This window comes from Strix aluco, chromosome 8, assembly GCF_031877795.1.
Source record: "Strix aluco isolate bStrAlu1 chromosome 8, bStrAlu1.hap1, whole genome shotgun sequence".
Classification (NCBI taxonomy): Eukaryota; Metazoa; Chordata; class Aves; order Strigiformes; family Strigidae; genus Strix; species Strix aluco.
Window position 1 is genome coordinate 25,703,123 of NC_133938.1, and position 16,915 is coordinate 25,720,037.

Genomic DNA, 16,915 nt, shown 5'->3' on the forward strand with positions numbered 1-16,915 from the left:
GACTGTCACTTTATAACCAACTTTCGTCATATATTTGTTATGCAGAATCTTTAGCCTGTTAAGCAGAGTCACTGAAAATACCTTTATTTTTTTTCAACAGTACTGCATAAAACATTTTAATAAAAATTTAACAGTTTAATATGCTTTCTATGGTGGAAAATCAGCTTTATGTTCCTGAAAACTAATTGCACTGCCAAATAAATGAACAGTTATTTTCAACACATAGGTACAGGGTTGGATGTGGTGCTAAAAATTAGTATTTCAAAGACTTGCAGGTACCAATTTCCAATACATATGTGTGCATGTAAGGAGCGAGAAGTTTTGGATTATATATAGTGGATAAAACCCCTTCAGATTCTTTTGAGTCAAAAGTAAATTGAAGATAGAGAAGATTCAGAATTGACGTAAAAGGCTGACAGGTTTTACAATTCTAGGTGATAGTAGCAATTATATAAATGCCTTATTTTTTTTTAAACACCACAGTGTTGGGTCCCTGAATCTGCAGTCACTGTTGCAGCTAGGACAATGCACAAAGACAGCACTTTACCAGTGGCAATATATAAGCAGAGGCCACACGAACAATGGAAACCGAGAAAAATAAATAGTGAATGAATATAAGCAACCTTCAAATTACTAGTCTATGATATATTTTTTAACCACCAAAGATTTTACTTTATCTTAGGAAATTTCTGTATTCTATCATACTTCCCTTCCCCACCTCAAACGGCTAGGGAAAGAGTAGGGCGTTACAGTACAGGAATAAGACCACACAAATGGGTGAAGAGACTTTGAAGGGAAAGCCCTTTCAAAGAACCTGGCTTAGTAGAAGTTCCCATGACATAGCAAAACTGTGGAATTAAAATTTTGTTTTATTTTTCAGTTTGCCAGTGTGGGACCCAGCTTGCTGTATATATATTAAAAAAAAAAAAAAAAAGCACCATAAAAAAACCTCAGCTCCAGTGATGCCTCAGTCAAACCTCTTCTACTGCTCTAGTAGAGAGGAGATAGGAATCATGATGGCAGCTCTGTGCATGTGGAAGATTCATTCTGCAGGTGGGCACATGTCCATCTGCTTAACACAATTTAGAATCGTACTCTCAGCCTACATTTGGATCCTCTTAAGACTTGTTTTTGTTAGGCTGAACGTGTCAGCTGATCTCGGTTGCTATATGACAAGAGAAGAGGAGATACCAGAATCAAACTGTGCTGATCTAGACCACCTTATTTCTATGTTCAGATTCCAAGCTCTCTGGAAGTCATTACGGAACAACAGCTATAACATGCTGGTTTTGAGAAACTTTAACTTTGTTCAGAATTCAGCTGTTTATTACAAACCTTTTAATGAAGTAATAGTCTTCTTGACAGTGTCCTCACTTGAAAATAATTTGTATCACTCCTGGACAAGTATAGGTAGCAATAGCAGACATTTATAGTGGCATTTGGATGTCCTGAAGAATGTCCCCAAGCTGTGAATGTAAACAGTAGGTTGCAGGTTGAGTCCAAAAAGAGATAGCACATCAATTTCACTTTTTTCTGGTTATTTTTTCAGTTTACTAGCATTACTTAAGTCATAGCTAAATGAAATTACTGTCACATCATGTTGAATCCACTTTTGATATAGGACTGGGTTAATTTTCACTTGCACTAGTGAGTTCTGATAAAACGAAAATACAACTGGCTTATCAGGAACTTCAGTGAGAACTGCTACCTGCAAATTTCATTCATAAACAGAACAGGACTGATGCAAGGCTTGCTTCTTTACAGAGCAGTATAATTTAAAAAGTAAATTAAACGCTTCTCAGTATCTTCTGTAAGAATTGCCAAGAATGATTAAATATGTTTTTGGTTTAAGATCTTCTTTAAAATGTTGGATTGCTTAATATAATACCAATAAGCAAATGGAGTGTATTTGGACCTTAGCATTTGCTGGCTTTGTGCTGTTTTACTATTGTGTACAAAACACAGCAGACTGGTACTTTGTGTTGCAAAGGTCATGTTTTAATATTCCTAAATAACAGCTTGATACTTGAAAAGATTATTTGTTCAAAAATAGTGCTATCAAGTACAACTTTCTGTTAAGGGAGTTGTGCCTTATCTTTGGGGTTAACTGAATATCAAGTGTTTATGTCAGTTCATGAAGACTGGGTTGTGATGTCACCTTCGAGTTATCAGCTCTGTTTCGGTTCACTATCTCAGGGCAGTGACTGATAACAAAAGGCATAATTCAAGGCCTTGCTCAACTTTCTCCTCGCCCTTCTTGTGGGGGGCCAGGAATGGAAAACTACACTTACTTATGTACAGGAATTCTTTGTCTAGCATTTCTGCCCTTAAAAATTTCATGCTTTCATTATACTCAAGTAAAGGAAAAGGGAAAAAAATGATGCTGTATTTAAAAAGGTTTATATGGAGGAAAAAAGAAAAAGAGAAAAGAATGTTACCTATTTTAAGCTGTTGAGTAGAGTTTTTTTAAATTTAAAAAAAGAAAAAGGTAAGTACCATTTTATCCTGAGGGCGTGTTTCAATTGTCAGCTTAAATTTTATTACAGCCAAGCAGGCTTTGTTTTATATGCATCTTCTGATTTTTGCAATTGTTATGTATTCTTTGCAGCTTTCTTTAAACTGATTTTCTGTGGTTTTACCCCCTTTAAAAATTCCTTTGGGGGAGATCTTTGTCTACTTGCCCTACCAATTACTACCAGGATATAAGTGGAAACTTCCCAGCACTCTTTACTGTCGTAGTTTCTGGGTCATTATTTGCCTTAACTGTTGATTCTTTTATTAGCTTGACTTTCCAACCACTTTAATAATGTGATTATCACCAACCTCACAGCTTGCTTCAGGCTTAGTGTTAGAGAGAGATGGATTCAGCTAGCCTGAGGATTATGCTCTGTAAGATCTGTTTATGGCAAAAATTACCATTTCTGGCTTTTGAACAGTAAACTATGAAAGAGAAACAAATTATATGGCTTTGGATTAAATGAAAGGATGAATGAAACAAAGGAATTGATCTGTTCAGAGGTGGTTGTTAGTTGTTTCACTTTAGCTGTAAAAGGAAGACCTTTCCTAAATGTCACGCTGTATGTTCTTGCACAGCACCGTTTTCTCACATGTCACTGCATCTGCACGTATTCTTATTAGTTGCATGGAGCTGTATGAGTTTCAGTACAAATAATTTTTTAATTCAATCTTTCTATAAATTATTAAAGTGCTGGGGATGGCTTTTTCAGGAAGGCTGAACTACAGCATTGATTTTATGCATGCTGGAGGCAGGCCCTAGATGTTTTGGCCCCAAGTGCACCTGCTGTGGTAGTCTACCAGAACATCATACCACACTCTCATGTATTCAAAGCAAAGGAATAAATCATGATTTTACAACAGTGCATCAGTTGACTTATTGCTGTTTTGTGACCGGAGGTAGGAAGGATTGCTGTTTAAAGCCATGTCATCGGTTCTCAAGTCGCTCAAGCATGAAAGCTTGTCATATGCCTCTGTAATTGTACCTCACCAGTCTTTCCCTAACTAGTCAGCTGGGGCTGTGCGTTTTGTCTCAAACACCCGGCTGGCCAGTGTCTGACAGGAGCTTTCTCATCATCCTGTCAGTAATATGCTAACTAGAGTGTATCTTCTGCGGCCTACACTGGCAGGTGGAAAGGATGCTACAGTTTAAATCAAATGTCTAAACGTTATCTCCATTTTGACCAGTATTTGTTTCAGGTAATACAAGTCTGATGTGTCTGAGAGCATGGTGGTTACAAAGTTCTGCTTTGCGCTGGCTGTAGGTTTCTTTGGTGTATAAAACAAATGTATATGTCAATAAAAGGTACAGATTTTATTTTTATTTTCTCTGGTGAAGGAGCACTGAATATAAATTTACACACAAACATACACTTGTGGAGTCACTTTTACTGTTGCTTATACGCAAAGAGAGCTTTCTGCAGTTGCCTCAGTTGCCATAGTGAGTTGTTCTGAGTGGTGGCTTCATGTTCCTTGCCTCGTTAGTCTTGTTCAGGTATGGTCACACTATCCACGGTCGCTCAGGCACTGGGAAGATATGGAGGCTTCTTGGAGAATGTAATACCAGCCGCTAGAGAAAGCATAATGCTTACTCTAAACACATTGTCTTTGTGAATCACTTTGCTCCTCCTGCATACAACTCTAAATCTGAAATTCTTGAGTTTATTCCAAAATCCATATGTCCCAAGGCAGTAATATCGTCGACTGAATCAGAAAACAACTGTGTGGTTGTCTGTTTCTCTCCCTTCACTTAAATCTCTCCTGTGGTTTACATGTTGGAAATTCATGGATATGGTTAAAAAAACTGCCAAGCAGTGCTTTGTGACTAGGCCAGATCACTGGCATGTGATTTTGGAGCACAATGTACGTTAGCGTGGAGCCTGGAAAGACAGAAAGCTCCTCTTCTGTATTTTTATGTTTCTGAGTTCAAAGCTGGCTATTTATGGAACTACTTCTCTGGTGCAAACTAAGGATCCAAGACAGTGGAACAATTGGCTCCATACAGACCTTCCGTGTTGGAGAAAATAGTGGCATTGGGAGTTGTCATTCAGTTTAGTGATGTCCTCACATTGCCTTATGATAGGATGATGCTCCCATTTCCAATTAAACAAACTATAACATCTAATTCATTTTAATTGTGAACTGCAGTACAGTCACAATTTTATCTAAAAATTTATTTATGAAGTGTATGGCAGATCCGTTGTAAATAATACTGTTCCAATAATTAAAAAAATTATCAATTTAAAATTTAATTCATATCTCAAATTCCTGTGACGTAGTACATAGTGGGTGGAAATGTGCAAGGGCTAAATTTAGTTCTTGGAAAACAAGAAATGGATGGGAATTTATGATTAACTTGCAAGGCAGAACAGATATTCTGCTGATACTCACTGAGTTCCCAGAAGCATAATTAGAATTAATTTTGGAATATTAGGTCAATTAGACCATTAGATCTGGGAGTAGATAAGGAGTGGTGTTTAATATATACTTCAGGTGTAAGTAGTCTAACATAAACTGGGCAGAGGTTTGTGTTGTGGGTGTAGTTAAGGTCCCATTGGGACACCCCTAGGGAGGGTGCTTCTAGCAAAGAAGTTGAGGGATGTCAATATAGAATCCAAATGTGGTCAGGATATAGTGCCAGAACTGGAAAGCTCTCCCCAGTCTTGAAGTGCCATTACCACAGCATAATATTAGGAGAAATAATTGTGAAATAATTTGTGAAAAGAAACTGAAGTGTGTAGTCAGCAAACGATTAAAATTCTTTTTTTTAATGAGACAGGGGAAAAAAACAATAAAGTTTCAGATTGCTATTACCTTCCATCCATATAAAGCATGAAGAACTGTATCACTGGGTTTTATTTAAAAAAAAATCCCAAACAAAGAAAAAAAACAAAAAAATACACTGTAAAAGGACATGTAGACAGGAAGACAGATCTACAAGTTAATTCCAAAATTAAATTTTTCACTTATTAGCACTTTCAGGAAAAAGAACAAATCCAAGATTAAGATAATCTGGGGCAAAAGTTGTTTCTTTTTCCAATTCATATAATTGTAAATTCAGTAGAAACTGCCAGAACAAAATGCTGTGTAGAGCCAGTGCAGGCACTGCTGTGGGCATATGCAATCTAAGAGAAGCCTTTGAGTACTGAATCCTTTGTGGTTGGGCTGTGTGAGAACTGAAAGTGAAAGAGGCTGTATTCTGTTGACGAGAACTGCCTCACCCCCTAAAAAAAGCACCACGGAAGTCATTGGTGGTCGTGTGAAGTGTAAGATGTGAATACAAGTGGTATTCACATCTTGGGTGTGTGAGTGTAACACCAGCTCTCTGTTCTGGTGTGCCATTATGGCAAGATTTCCCCTTTTTCACAGTCACTGCTGCTTTATCACTCTTTCGTTCCAAAATTCACCAGTGACAAGATGAACTATAACATAGTCAGTGGTTATCTCTACTCTTGCTTGCAGTAAATAAGTTGTCTGTCAGCTATTCACGAGGAAGCTGTTCCCTGCTGCTTCTTAATTAGCGTATGGCAGAACAACATACCATGGAGTTACTCTGGGGGAGGAAATGTTAATAAAAATTATTTTCCTGGAAACTCTACTTTCAGAAGTGAGAAACATTTGCAGAACTCCCTTCTTTTATGGAAGGGTAGCTCTTCCTCCATGGAGACAGGTCATAAAATAAAGGATGGAGGAAAGGGGGAGTCAGGAGATGGTCAGGAAAAGGGACAAAACGTTTGTGGTGTTCTGTGTTTTTTGTGAGAGAGGAAGAGATAAAGAAGCTAGGAAAAAAAATGTCAAAACAAGAATAAACAAATTATCAAGAATGTATAGAGATGAAATGAAGAAATATGAGGAAATTGAAATTATTGAACAGTTGATAAAAAGTAGCATAATTAATTTATTATAGGATAAACTAATATCAGAAGAGACCTGTTAGTTAACCTAATCTGTAATGTGTTAGGGATAAAAGCTGACGACTAACTTGCAGAAGTTTCATTTTCTACCTGCGAAAAATACTAAAAACATTTGTGGGATGAAGAAATTGAATAACTGTATCAAGTTACATGGCTTTTTATATGCCACCCACACTTACTTTGTTATATAGATGCCTCTGATTATAAAAGTGCTCATAGGTCCTTAGTATAGGCACAGTATGCCAGTGGTATTCCTTGTTGAGCACTCACCTGTCTACTACCACTTCAATTTTATTTTCTGCTCAGCTTCCATTATCGGGAAGCATGTCACTCCTGGAGCCATAGGCAAGGAACAAACCGTGTCTGCAGTCTTTTCTTTTCTCTTCCAAACTAATGCACAAGAATGATGCCATAATGCTGCTTTGTGAATCAAGAATTGCAAGAAAAGAATGAAATTGATTGTATATGAAGTGCTGTCAAATTAATGAGTAACACTCTTCTCTTCCCTTTCCTTCCCCCAGAAATAATGATAAAAGGAAGTGAATACTCAAAGAAAAAAATCAACTGCAACCCAGGAGACAATAAGTTTTTTATATAGGTGTTTTCTTTTTCACATTTAATTTTCACAATGCAAAAAGTTAAAATTTTTATCTGTGGACAGGAGATACATTTCCCTTCCCCTCTCTTCCTCTCTCTCCCTTCTGTGAGGGAGGAGAGCTTGGGGTCTCATCTTGCCAACAGGAGGAAAATGCATTATGGCTCATTTAAGGGCCTCTCTCTTTTTCTTCTTAAAGATTATGGGGATGGCAGATGGGAAACAATTAGCCAGGAGCTAAATTAAAGAAATGCATAAGAATTGGCTTTGGATATCGTGACTTGGACAGTATATTCTGTTCTCTTTTGTTGCTAAATTTTTTTTCATCAGTGACTTCTGACTTCTCACCAATGCTAGCAGAATGGACTGGTTATGGTTTATTTGGACTGTTTATTTTTCAGAGCTGGGAAAGGGTTTATGCTCTGTTGTAAACTGGTGAAAGCAAGGTTCCCTTCCCACTTTTACTCCCCTGCAGTCTTCCCCCACCCATTCAAGAAATGGATGGGAAGAAAGGTCTTAGAAACCGTTAAGTATCTGCTATGGGTTTGGGGCCTGATCTCATTCCCAATCAAACAAGATTTAGGTATGGATGCCCCTCTAACAAAGCTGGTAGTCTTAGGAGTTGTAATAACATAGAGGAGACTCTTCATTTCACCTGTACAACTGTTGCCCTTTCAGGAAGCAGCGGTTTCTCAGTAATTCTCATGAACTGAAAGTATTGGGGCAACAGCAGTAAGAGTTGGTCCAGGTTGATGGTAGCTACTGGAATTGTGGTAAAACAGTGACCCATCCCCTAAAATTTATTGCTATAGGTATTAATAAGTAGATGAGATAACTAAACAGAATCTTTGGCATCTTTCAACATATGTGTGGTCAAGGCAGTGGGAGGGAAGCAGTTCATTGGCCCAATGGGACTGTGAGGAAGGAGGGAGAGAGCACACCAGTACCCATTTCTGGATATGGTGTTGACAGAGATTGGCAGTGTTTAAGGGTTTTCAGGAAATAGTTTTATCACAGTAGTTGCTTATAGTAGATTTTGAAGGGTTGTATGGTATCACAGGTTAATTTTACTTTAACGTTTTATCTAACTTCTGTTGCTGTTTTTGGCTTTCTGACAAGATTCTGCTAATCAGTTTCTGTCTTTCTAGTTTGTGCGTTGCGGTGTGTGCAAATCTTGCCACCTATGCTCTGCCTCTCTTTTTACCTTTGGTTGTAGAAAAGTCTCTGAATAAAATAATTTATATATGTAGAAAGTAAGGTAAGTTTTGTGCAGGATACAGAATAATTATTTTCATGTTACTCTGAAATTATGCAAATAATAGGTACAAATAAGCTTAATATGTGAGTCTGCAGAAAATCTTTCAGCTGAAGTAGTATGACTCTAGACGTGTCACAGCATTTTAGCAAAAACTAAAATTAGGAAAAAAAAAAAAAGGGAAGGAGAAAGGGGCCAGTTCCTTTGAAATCCAAAGTAGAAAAGTTCATTGACGGAAGTGAGCATTGGGGTAGCAGATACACACACCAGAATTACTGCATCCACGTGAGGGGTAGGGAGAAGCTGCACTCCAGGTTCCCAGGAGCAGGTAAACCTGCTTTGATCGTCTTGAACTAAAACTTTTCCTGACTGTTCCTGTTCAGCAGTGCATAGATTTTGAACAACAGTCTTCCCAAGTGGCTGCTTATTGCCATAAGGTGGAAAGTAATTCACCATTCTCTAGAATTTGTGCATTATTTCAGTCCTGCAGGGATTTGGTAGTAATTAATTTACTATCACCCAGTAATGAATTTTGCTAATGAACTTTATGATGTGGTCTCCCACTATTTAGAGAGACTGTATTATCACCAGGCACATAGTTCCAGCAAATTTTTTTTTTTTTTTTCAGGAGACAAAGATAAAATTATTGTACCAGAATCACTACAAAACTCTGGAGAAAACACCACATTATTTCCTTGCAGGGTGATGAAAGCTTATATGGTGATGCTGACTGCAGTGTCTTACCAGAAGAGATCAGAAACAGACTGAAACTTTCAGTTGTACTCAGTAATGTTAGTAAATTCATTACTGATAGACTGGGACAGGAAACTTCTTCTCATGTCCAATGCAAATGCTAGGGATTTCAAATTAAATTTGTCTATTTATTGGGGGGTTGAACATTGAAATTTTTTGTTAAAAGTTGTTTTTTAGCTAGTTCAAGTCAATTGACTCATGTTTATGTAATTTAAAACCACATTATTTAAACCAATTTTAAAACCATAATTAGATTTATTTTTGAAATAAAAGTTGCTTAAACTAGAAGACATTCTTTGAAATGGAGAAAAACAGTCTAAAAAAATCAAAATTGTTGGAAGCGGAAATATTAAAAGTTCTTTGTATGGACAAATGGGTTTCAACAGACAAAAACTTTACTTAAAAACTGTCTGCCCATTTTGTTATGGATAGAAACACAACTCTGGTAGGTCTTTTCCAGTGCAGTAGACTATAGGAGGATGTCTCAACATCAATTGTTGCTTCCAAACATGTAATAAACTATCAGATTTGCAGTAACTGTTCTGCTATAATTTAGGATTTTTTAGCAAACTGCAGAGATGAGCAATGATAGATGTGTGTGTATGCATAATTATATAGTGGATTTTATTGGACAGTTGTGCTTTCACCTTATATATACAAGTTTGTCTGTAAAGGGGCTCGCAGTTCACAGTTGATGTAATCTCCAGTTGTTGCTGGCAAAATAGGTGAGGCTGTGCAGAGCCTTGAAGACAACTTCAAGATAATTTAGGATAACGACTACCCGTTCTGAAAAAGAGATTTTTCTGATCTATGACCTTTCTCTCCCAATTTTTTTTTTTTTTTTAAAGATGGATCTTGATAATTCCTTTTGGACAGGCTCCATACAATTTTTTCCTAAATAGTGTAAGGAATTGTTTTCTGCCAAAGATCTCACCACTTGGTCAATCAACAGATGCTCATTTCTGCACCTAGGAGCTTATGCTGCACTCTCTGCTTTACTGTCTCCTCCTTCAGTGTTCGGCAGGGTGCCTGCTGGGGCTCTGGCTGGCTCCACTCCCAAGCACAGATGCTACCAGACACCCCCCAAATCCAGTGTCGCCTTTATAGACCTCTGAGTTCTGATGTGAGCAGTTGGGCTATACCTGGTCCCCAAATGCTTTTCAGATTTCTTGAACTGTCTGGTTACTTAAGACATGCACATTATTGCAAGATATGCAGTAGTCCCCATTCGATTTAGAAGAGTGAATATGTCAGTTAAAGAGGTAAGTTATTTCAATAGCTTATGCATTTGAGAAATGCAGTCACCATTGAAACAGTAAAAAAGGCAAAAAGAGACTTTGCCATAAAGTGTGCAATTTTTAATATGAAATCCATAATTATCAGTATTTGCTTAAAGGCAGAGTTGGCACAGTATTGAAATGTCACACAGTTTGAAGAGCAGCAGAATCCCATAGCTGCTTGTATTACAGGCTGTATGCATCAAGAAACTATAAAACATATTCATACCATACTAAAACGTTTGGAAACCTACTGCAGCAGCATAGATGGAAATGTTTAAAAATGTTACTAAATAGAAAATCAAGGAACAGTACAGCAAAACCCTGATTTGTGAGTAATCAAATCTTCACCTTTTCTGCTAGAAATGCTAAAATTTAGTAGGTTTTTTAAATTAAAAGTGTTAAATAGATGCCAGTCTGAGTGCCACACCAAAATATAGATTATAAAACAAGAGAGTTAATAAACTTCAAATGTTTTTAAGCTGTTCTCCACTTCCTCTGTTAAAGCGGGAACTAAAATATAACATAGACATAGGCATAAGATGAGAAAATGTTTCTTCATGCAAATAGTATAGTCATCTTAATTCATAATTTAAGAATGCCTATTAAGAGGAGGAGGAGGTGACTGTATACATGGGGGGTTATCCTGTATAACTGTATGCTCAGCTTTATTTCAGTCTGTGGTTGAAATATATGAAATGCTAATTTTTATATAGGTAGTTGCAGTTTGAAATTTATATACTATGTACAATAGTATGTGGACATACTAATTAGTAATTCCATATCCATTTTGAGTAAAAGGGCAAGAAACATGATACTGAGCTTGACTGTGCTATCAGTAGTGTTAGTTAAACTCTGTACAGAGAGACATAATATGGAAGTAAAACTCATAAATCCCATTGTGTAGAAGAGGGATAAGATACTCATTTATTTCTCCCCCAAATCAATTCATTCTTAGTAACAACACAGTAATTATTAAAATAGCCATTATTATAAGTCTAAAATGAGAGTAATTGCGGTGGTTTGATGTAAAGCTAAGAAATGAGATGTTAATCTGAAACGAAGAGTTTAAATACGGAATTATGATATACTTGGCTTTCTGTAGTGTAGCTGTCAGGCTTGGGCAGTTCGCTGGTCAATAGTGACATTCTGTGTGTCAGTGAACAGAGTCTCCTGATACCTTAACCTGCAGTTCACACATTACTGAAGCTCCAACTGTCGAACATTCAAGTCCCTTGGTACTACTACAGCTTCCAGACTCTCCTGACTGGCTCATGTTTCATTCTTTGGCAATTTGCCCTAATGATATCCCTCAGGAGCTTTCAGACCCTCTTCTTTTCCATATTTAATCGTGTTATATTAATCTGAGTGCTGAGCAAACTATGCTGCACAAATTGTAATTGTCTGTGATTTCTGCTGCAATGGTCTTATAATTACTTTTTTTCATTTTTAGTGTAAAAATACGTGTACAAAATTGCAGCATAATTTGTATTTACAAGTCTAAATGTCCAAGACAGCCAGGGTGTGAAAGCTTTAACTGCTGATCTGCTCCACAAAGAGGGCTTTTTTTCCTGTAAAATCCATAATGTTTTAGCACTTGCTGTATGGACAGGATTTACATCTTATTTTTAGCTCTTCGTTTTGTTGCTGTAAAAGTACATGTCTAATAAACAGTGCTATTATCAAGTTAACTTCAGATAGTAATTTTGTTGTGATATAAAACATTAAAACAGTCTTGTCTTTTTCCATAAGCTTGGTGTCTTCTACATGGAGCATTCCTTTTTAATTTTTTTTCTTTTTTTTAATGAGGTTTGTAGAGTTTTAATGTGCTGGATATAGGATACGTTATTTTGAACACAGTCTTGATGTTTTCTCATTCTGTTGTAACTCTGTGGCTGCATAATAAAATGAATAAATTTGAGTGACTCCCTGACAGCAAAGTGGTATTTGATAGATCAAATTTGAATTCTTTATGTATTGCTGATTATTTTGCTCACTTGAGTGGTGAACTCAACCACATTTCTAATCAATTCCATAGGTTATTTTTTGGGTGGAGGGTGGGTGAGGTTTTTTTGTGGTGGTTTTTTTTGTTTGTTTGCTTATTTGTTTTAAAAAAACAGGGATGGCCATTTTGAATGGTAAGCAGATTGTAACACCTCTTTTCTTGGTCAAGGAGTCCTTCATTTTCTGGTGATGCTAGTGCCACACTTCCTGGTCTCTGCTTTGTGAAGGGAGTTTTGGAAAATTGTAATAAAGTTGCTTTGCTATCACGAGGAGTATTGACTTCAGATTTTTTTTAAAGGTAGTTTGGAAATCAAGGTAGTGACAAACAGGAGTTGATTGTGCCCCTGAGTTTAGTGCTCTTCTGCAGCTTCATGCAGGTTCAGACCAATTCTAGTTGTTTCAAATAGCAGAAATGTGGACCAAAAACCTCCCCTGAGTCTTTCCCACTCAGAGTTCTGTGTTCGTGGCACTACCTGCGTTTGACCATGATAAACATCAAGTAGTGCATGTTTATTTTCCTTTTTTCAAGGAAATAGCTGAGCAGGGCTAACTTTTAATTGACTTGTTAGCCTGACTACTTGTAAATGTTGTATACGTATATCACAGTTAGATGCGTTTAAGCAATTAAAAGCAATTTTAAAAGTGCTATAATAGGTGATTTGGGGAAGTTAAGATTCTTGCATGTCTAAAAGCTAATTTAAGATTTTTTATTTTCTTTTTATTCATATTTTTTGTTGCCAATTCTGTGTATTTTTATTTTTAGTTAACTGCTTGTGTTCATGCGTCAGCTGCATTGTTATATCCAATGTATTGGCAACACATTTACATCCCAGTGCTTCCTCCACATCTTCTGGACTACTGCTGGTAAGACAGCTAACCTGTTATCCCCATTTCTGAGATTCTTACCTGTCTTGTAATTCTGAGTGACTGATGAAAACACTAGCTACTTATGTGACTTAATAGACAGGGTCCAGTTTATGAAAGCACTTGATGACTTGAATAGAGAAATTTCAGCATGCCTTTACATGGTGTTTGAATTGGTACCTTGCATTACAGTGCTCATTACTATCAGTGCAGCATTTAGAATCATGTTTATAATAACTGTTCCTGCTTTATTGTTAGAGAACGCATTCAATAATTTAAATATGACTGTGTCACTTTTTTTTTATTTGGCATTTATTTTAACTCGAGATAAATGATGCTGATAGAAGTGTTCAGGAAAAAAACTCATCAGTTTTTCCAAAATCAAACGTTAGTAGGCATCAGTGTTTCACTTAGGTCTATACAGTGATTTAATTCTTGTGTTTTAGACTCAGACAGGCTCAGGATCCTATACAACACCTTCCTGAAAGAGCTTAAAATCTTCTTTTGGTACTTCCAAAGTTTTCATTATAAGAATTCTGCCTCTCCTGATGTGTTTGTGTTCACATGACCGACTTTGTGGTTTTGGCAAATTTTTAAGTTGAACAAAAAAGAATCACTTCTTGAGTCACTTCTGATCCTTCAAGGGATGATGTTTCCACATGCCTGTGTTTCAAGATTTCAGACTAAGACAAGATCTGCTTTCTTTTATTTGTAGTAGTGCCAGAGATACCAAATGAGAGTTTCCATTAAAGCACCTAAACCAGGAGTATCCATCCCTGGAGACTTTCACTTTAACTAGACCCTATGGATCTGTGGTGGAAAAATGAACCATTTAAAGCCATTTTAGAGATTAGGAATTATTATTATATATGAAAACCGAGTCCAAGTCAGATGCCTACTGACTAAGCCTGTGTTTCTGTTATTAATGTTTTTCTTCACAGAAATAAATTATGCTTGTATGTTTGCTGGGCTTTATGTTTTGGTTTTTTTTCTGGAACCTATAAATATTGATGTTCCATTGAACTCCGCCCAGTCTATTGAACTTCTTGTTTTCAAAGAAATTCTCATTATGTTTCCTTAAGTCTTTCTGACAGTTTTTCCTCAAGTTTACAATATTTGCCCATGGTATATCTTTTTTTTGTGGTAGTTCCTATAATTCATATGTATATTATTTATTGTTTTTAAAAAGAAGTAAAATATTCTTCTCCCACTCCTTCCTTTACTTTCAACTATAGCTAAGCCTTTCATCTTTAATGATAGTTTTCTTTTGAAGAAACTCTGTCCTAATTGTTTTTCCTCATGGCTTTGATAAAATGCACCAAGATGGGGGTAGAGCTTGGATATATTTGTTTAGTTCTTGTATTACTTGAGTTTATCGCCAGAAGCTTTGTAATTTCTTCAGTATCATCCATAAATGGTGTTCTCAGAAGGTAGATCAACACCTTTATTCAGGCTGTACCCTGCAGAGTGCATCCTGAATACTAGAAGATTTTTTTTATTTCGCCTCCTAAGCACAGATAATGTTTCCAGAAATAATAATGTTAGATGCTGTACACAGCTTCTTGTGATGATGATAATAGTTGAGATTCTAGGTCATTATGGCATGACCTGAGATTTTTTTTTTACTCATTAAAAAGAAGCATGGAGTTTCTTAAACTTGTAAAACTCATTTATATCCTTTTTTCTTTTTCACAGTAGTACAATAGAGTGGGGGGGGGGGAAAAAGTTTCCCCTTTTAGAGATGTTCAAATGGAAACAAAGTTCACGAAAGGAAATGCACAATTGATGAATTTACCACAGTAACTATAATTCAGACCTTTTAACTCAGATTTTTGTGCATTTACATTTCTCTGATCGTATCTAGTTTGAAAGATTCTTTTGTGAGACAGGTTGGAATAGTGTAATAAAACCACATAAAATACTTAGCTTTCCTCATGTTTAGGAGTATTAAGAGTAAATAAATGTTTTCCTCATAGGTATATAATATAGCACGTTAAAAAACATTGATGAAGTCATAAGGTCAAAGTTTATGCTAGGCCAGACCTAGTGTGCAGTCCAAGAGGATCATGTCAATTTAAAACTAATAAAATAATTTTCTAATTCTTTTTTTATTTTCATTTTTTATGTCATTTTGGTAGAGTTAAGTTGTTCTTATAAAGGTGCCTTTTTTCCTTTTACCTTAACATGTATTTTCATACCTTGAAACTACATTGTCATTGCTTCACTTTGACTTTGTTGGGATGTCTCCCATGAACTCCCATTTTCTTAGTGTTGTTCTGAAATGGTATTCAAATAAAGGAAGTAGGGGATTATCAGTTTGATACTTTTGTTTGTGCCAAGGGAGTAAGGCCATTTTTAAACACAGAAAATACATTTAAATCTACTAGTTTAAATATAGGCCCTGATCCCGAAACATTTTTTTGCATGTTAATCATTCAAGATATTTTGAGAGAAATCCACATTTTTTTTTTTTAAATGAGTTGGACTATATATCTTCAAAATTTCATAAAGATAAATGATATAATTCTGTGGGGGTTAGAATTCGATAAATTACATAAACTGCCTAGCTGGTACATTTTGTGAGCATGAAAAAAGAAAAATGTATCTTTGAATAAAACAGATTTATTAAAAAATTATTTAAGTTCTTCCACTTGCCTTTTCAATCAAAAAGCCTCTCAGGTTCTATTAGGCAACCTGATATACAGACTGGGTTTTAGTCATAATGTAACAGATGTTCTTAAAGTAGTCAAAACCCACCAGTACCGAGCATCACTGTGGACTGTAATGCCGTCAGGATTGGCCAGATATGAGTACTTGCAAAGTCCAGTGTGTGAACATACTATGTATTTATTTACTTTGGGATGGTTTTTTTCCCCTCACATAGTTTCTCTCAGCCTTGAATTCTGTTGTGAGAACTCCAGTGTGAGAATTGGAACAACCATCCAAAAAAAAAAAAGAGATAATAAATTTATTTTTCTAAAAGAAAGCAAAATATTAGGCAGTGAAAGTAATTTTCATTTTAACTCTAGAGGAAGAAAACACAACAGTGTTACTAAAAAACTGAATTTCCTGAATATTTTTTAAGAACTGATTTTTCTTCTACATTTAAGTAAGCAAAAAGATACTGTTGCACTCAGCCCAGTAGGTGGCTGGCTTTCAAGAAAGCTTTTTCAAAAATCAAGTTTGAGCATTGATACAGTAATTACGTTTGAAGAAAATTAATTTTTGTAAAGGAAAAAGCTAATTTAATCACATTTCTGTGTTATTTCTTGGCAAACTAAGTCACTGATATAAGAATGTTTGACAGTTTTGTCTGTGGATGATAAAGCATCTGTTCTACTGATGCTCTGTTAAGAATATAATGCAATTAGAAAATTCAAGTTACAGTTGCAACATGTCTTTTTATGAGATTTGGTCTCTTCTGAATTGGGGTATACACACGCCTGTTTTCGTGAGAATGGGACAATTATTTTCCAATTAACTCGCATGTTTTGCATAACATAGTAATTATTTTAGGCAATGATTCTGTAGATTAATAACATTTTTGGTAATAACATGCATAAGGAAGAGAAAAACTATATAGCAGCTCCCAGTAGTATAGTAAGCAATTTCATGTACATATTACAAACCTCTGCTGTTAAGACTTCAGAATCCAGCAGTAATAAAATTCATTCTTTGCTGAAAATGCTCAAATTGACTTTCCATACTTGCAATTTTTATTTAATGAATTTTCAAAGAT

The 16,915-nt window shown here is 35.9% G+C and overlaps 1 protein-coding gene across 3 annotated transcripts in view; it reads left to right on the forward strand.

Annotated features, from left to right (window-relative positions):
• The window catches only part of DENND1B (DENN domain containing 1B), a 170,715-nt gene that overhangs the window by 93,794 nt on the left and 60,006 nt on the right, over positions 1-16,915 (forward strand). For all 3 annotated transcript variants that reach the window (XM_074832741.1, XM_074832742.1, XM_074832743.1), the window contains one exon: positions 13,076-13,176. In XM_074832741.1, the coding sequence (XP_074688842.1) occupies positions 13,076-13,176 (101 nt within the window). The remainder of the gene's footprint in view (positions 1-13,075; positions 13,177-16,915) is intronic.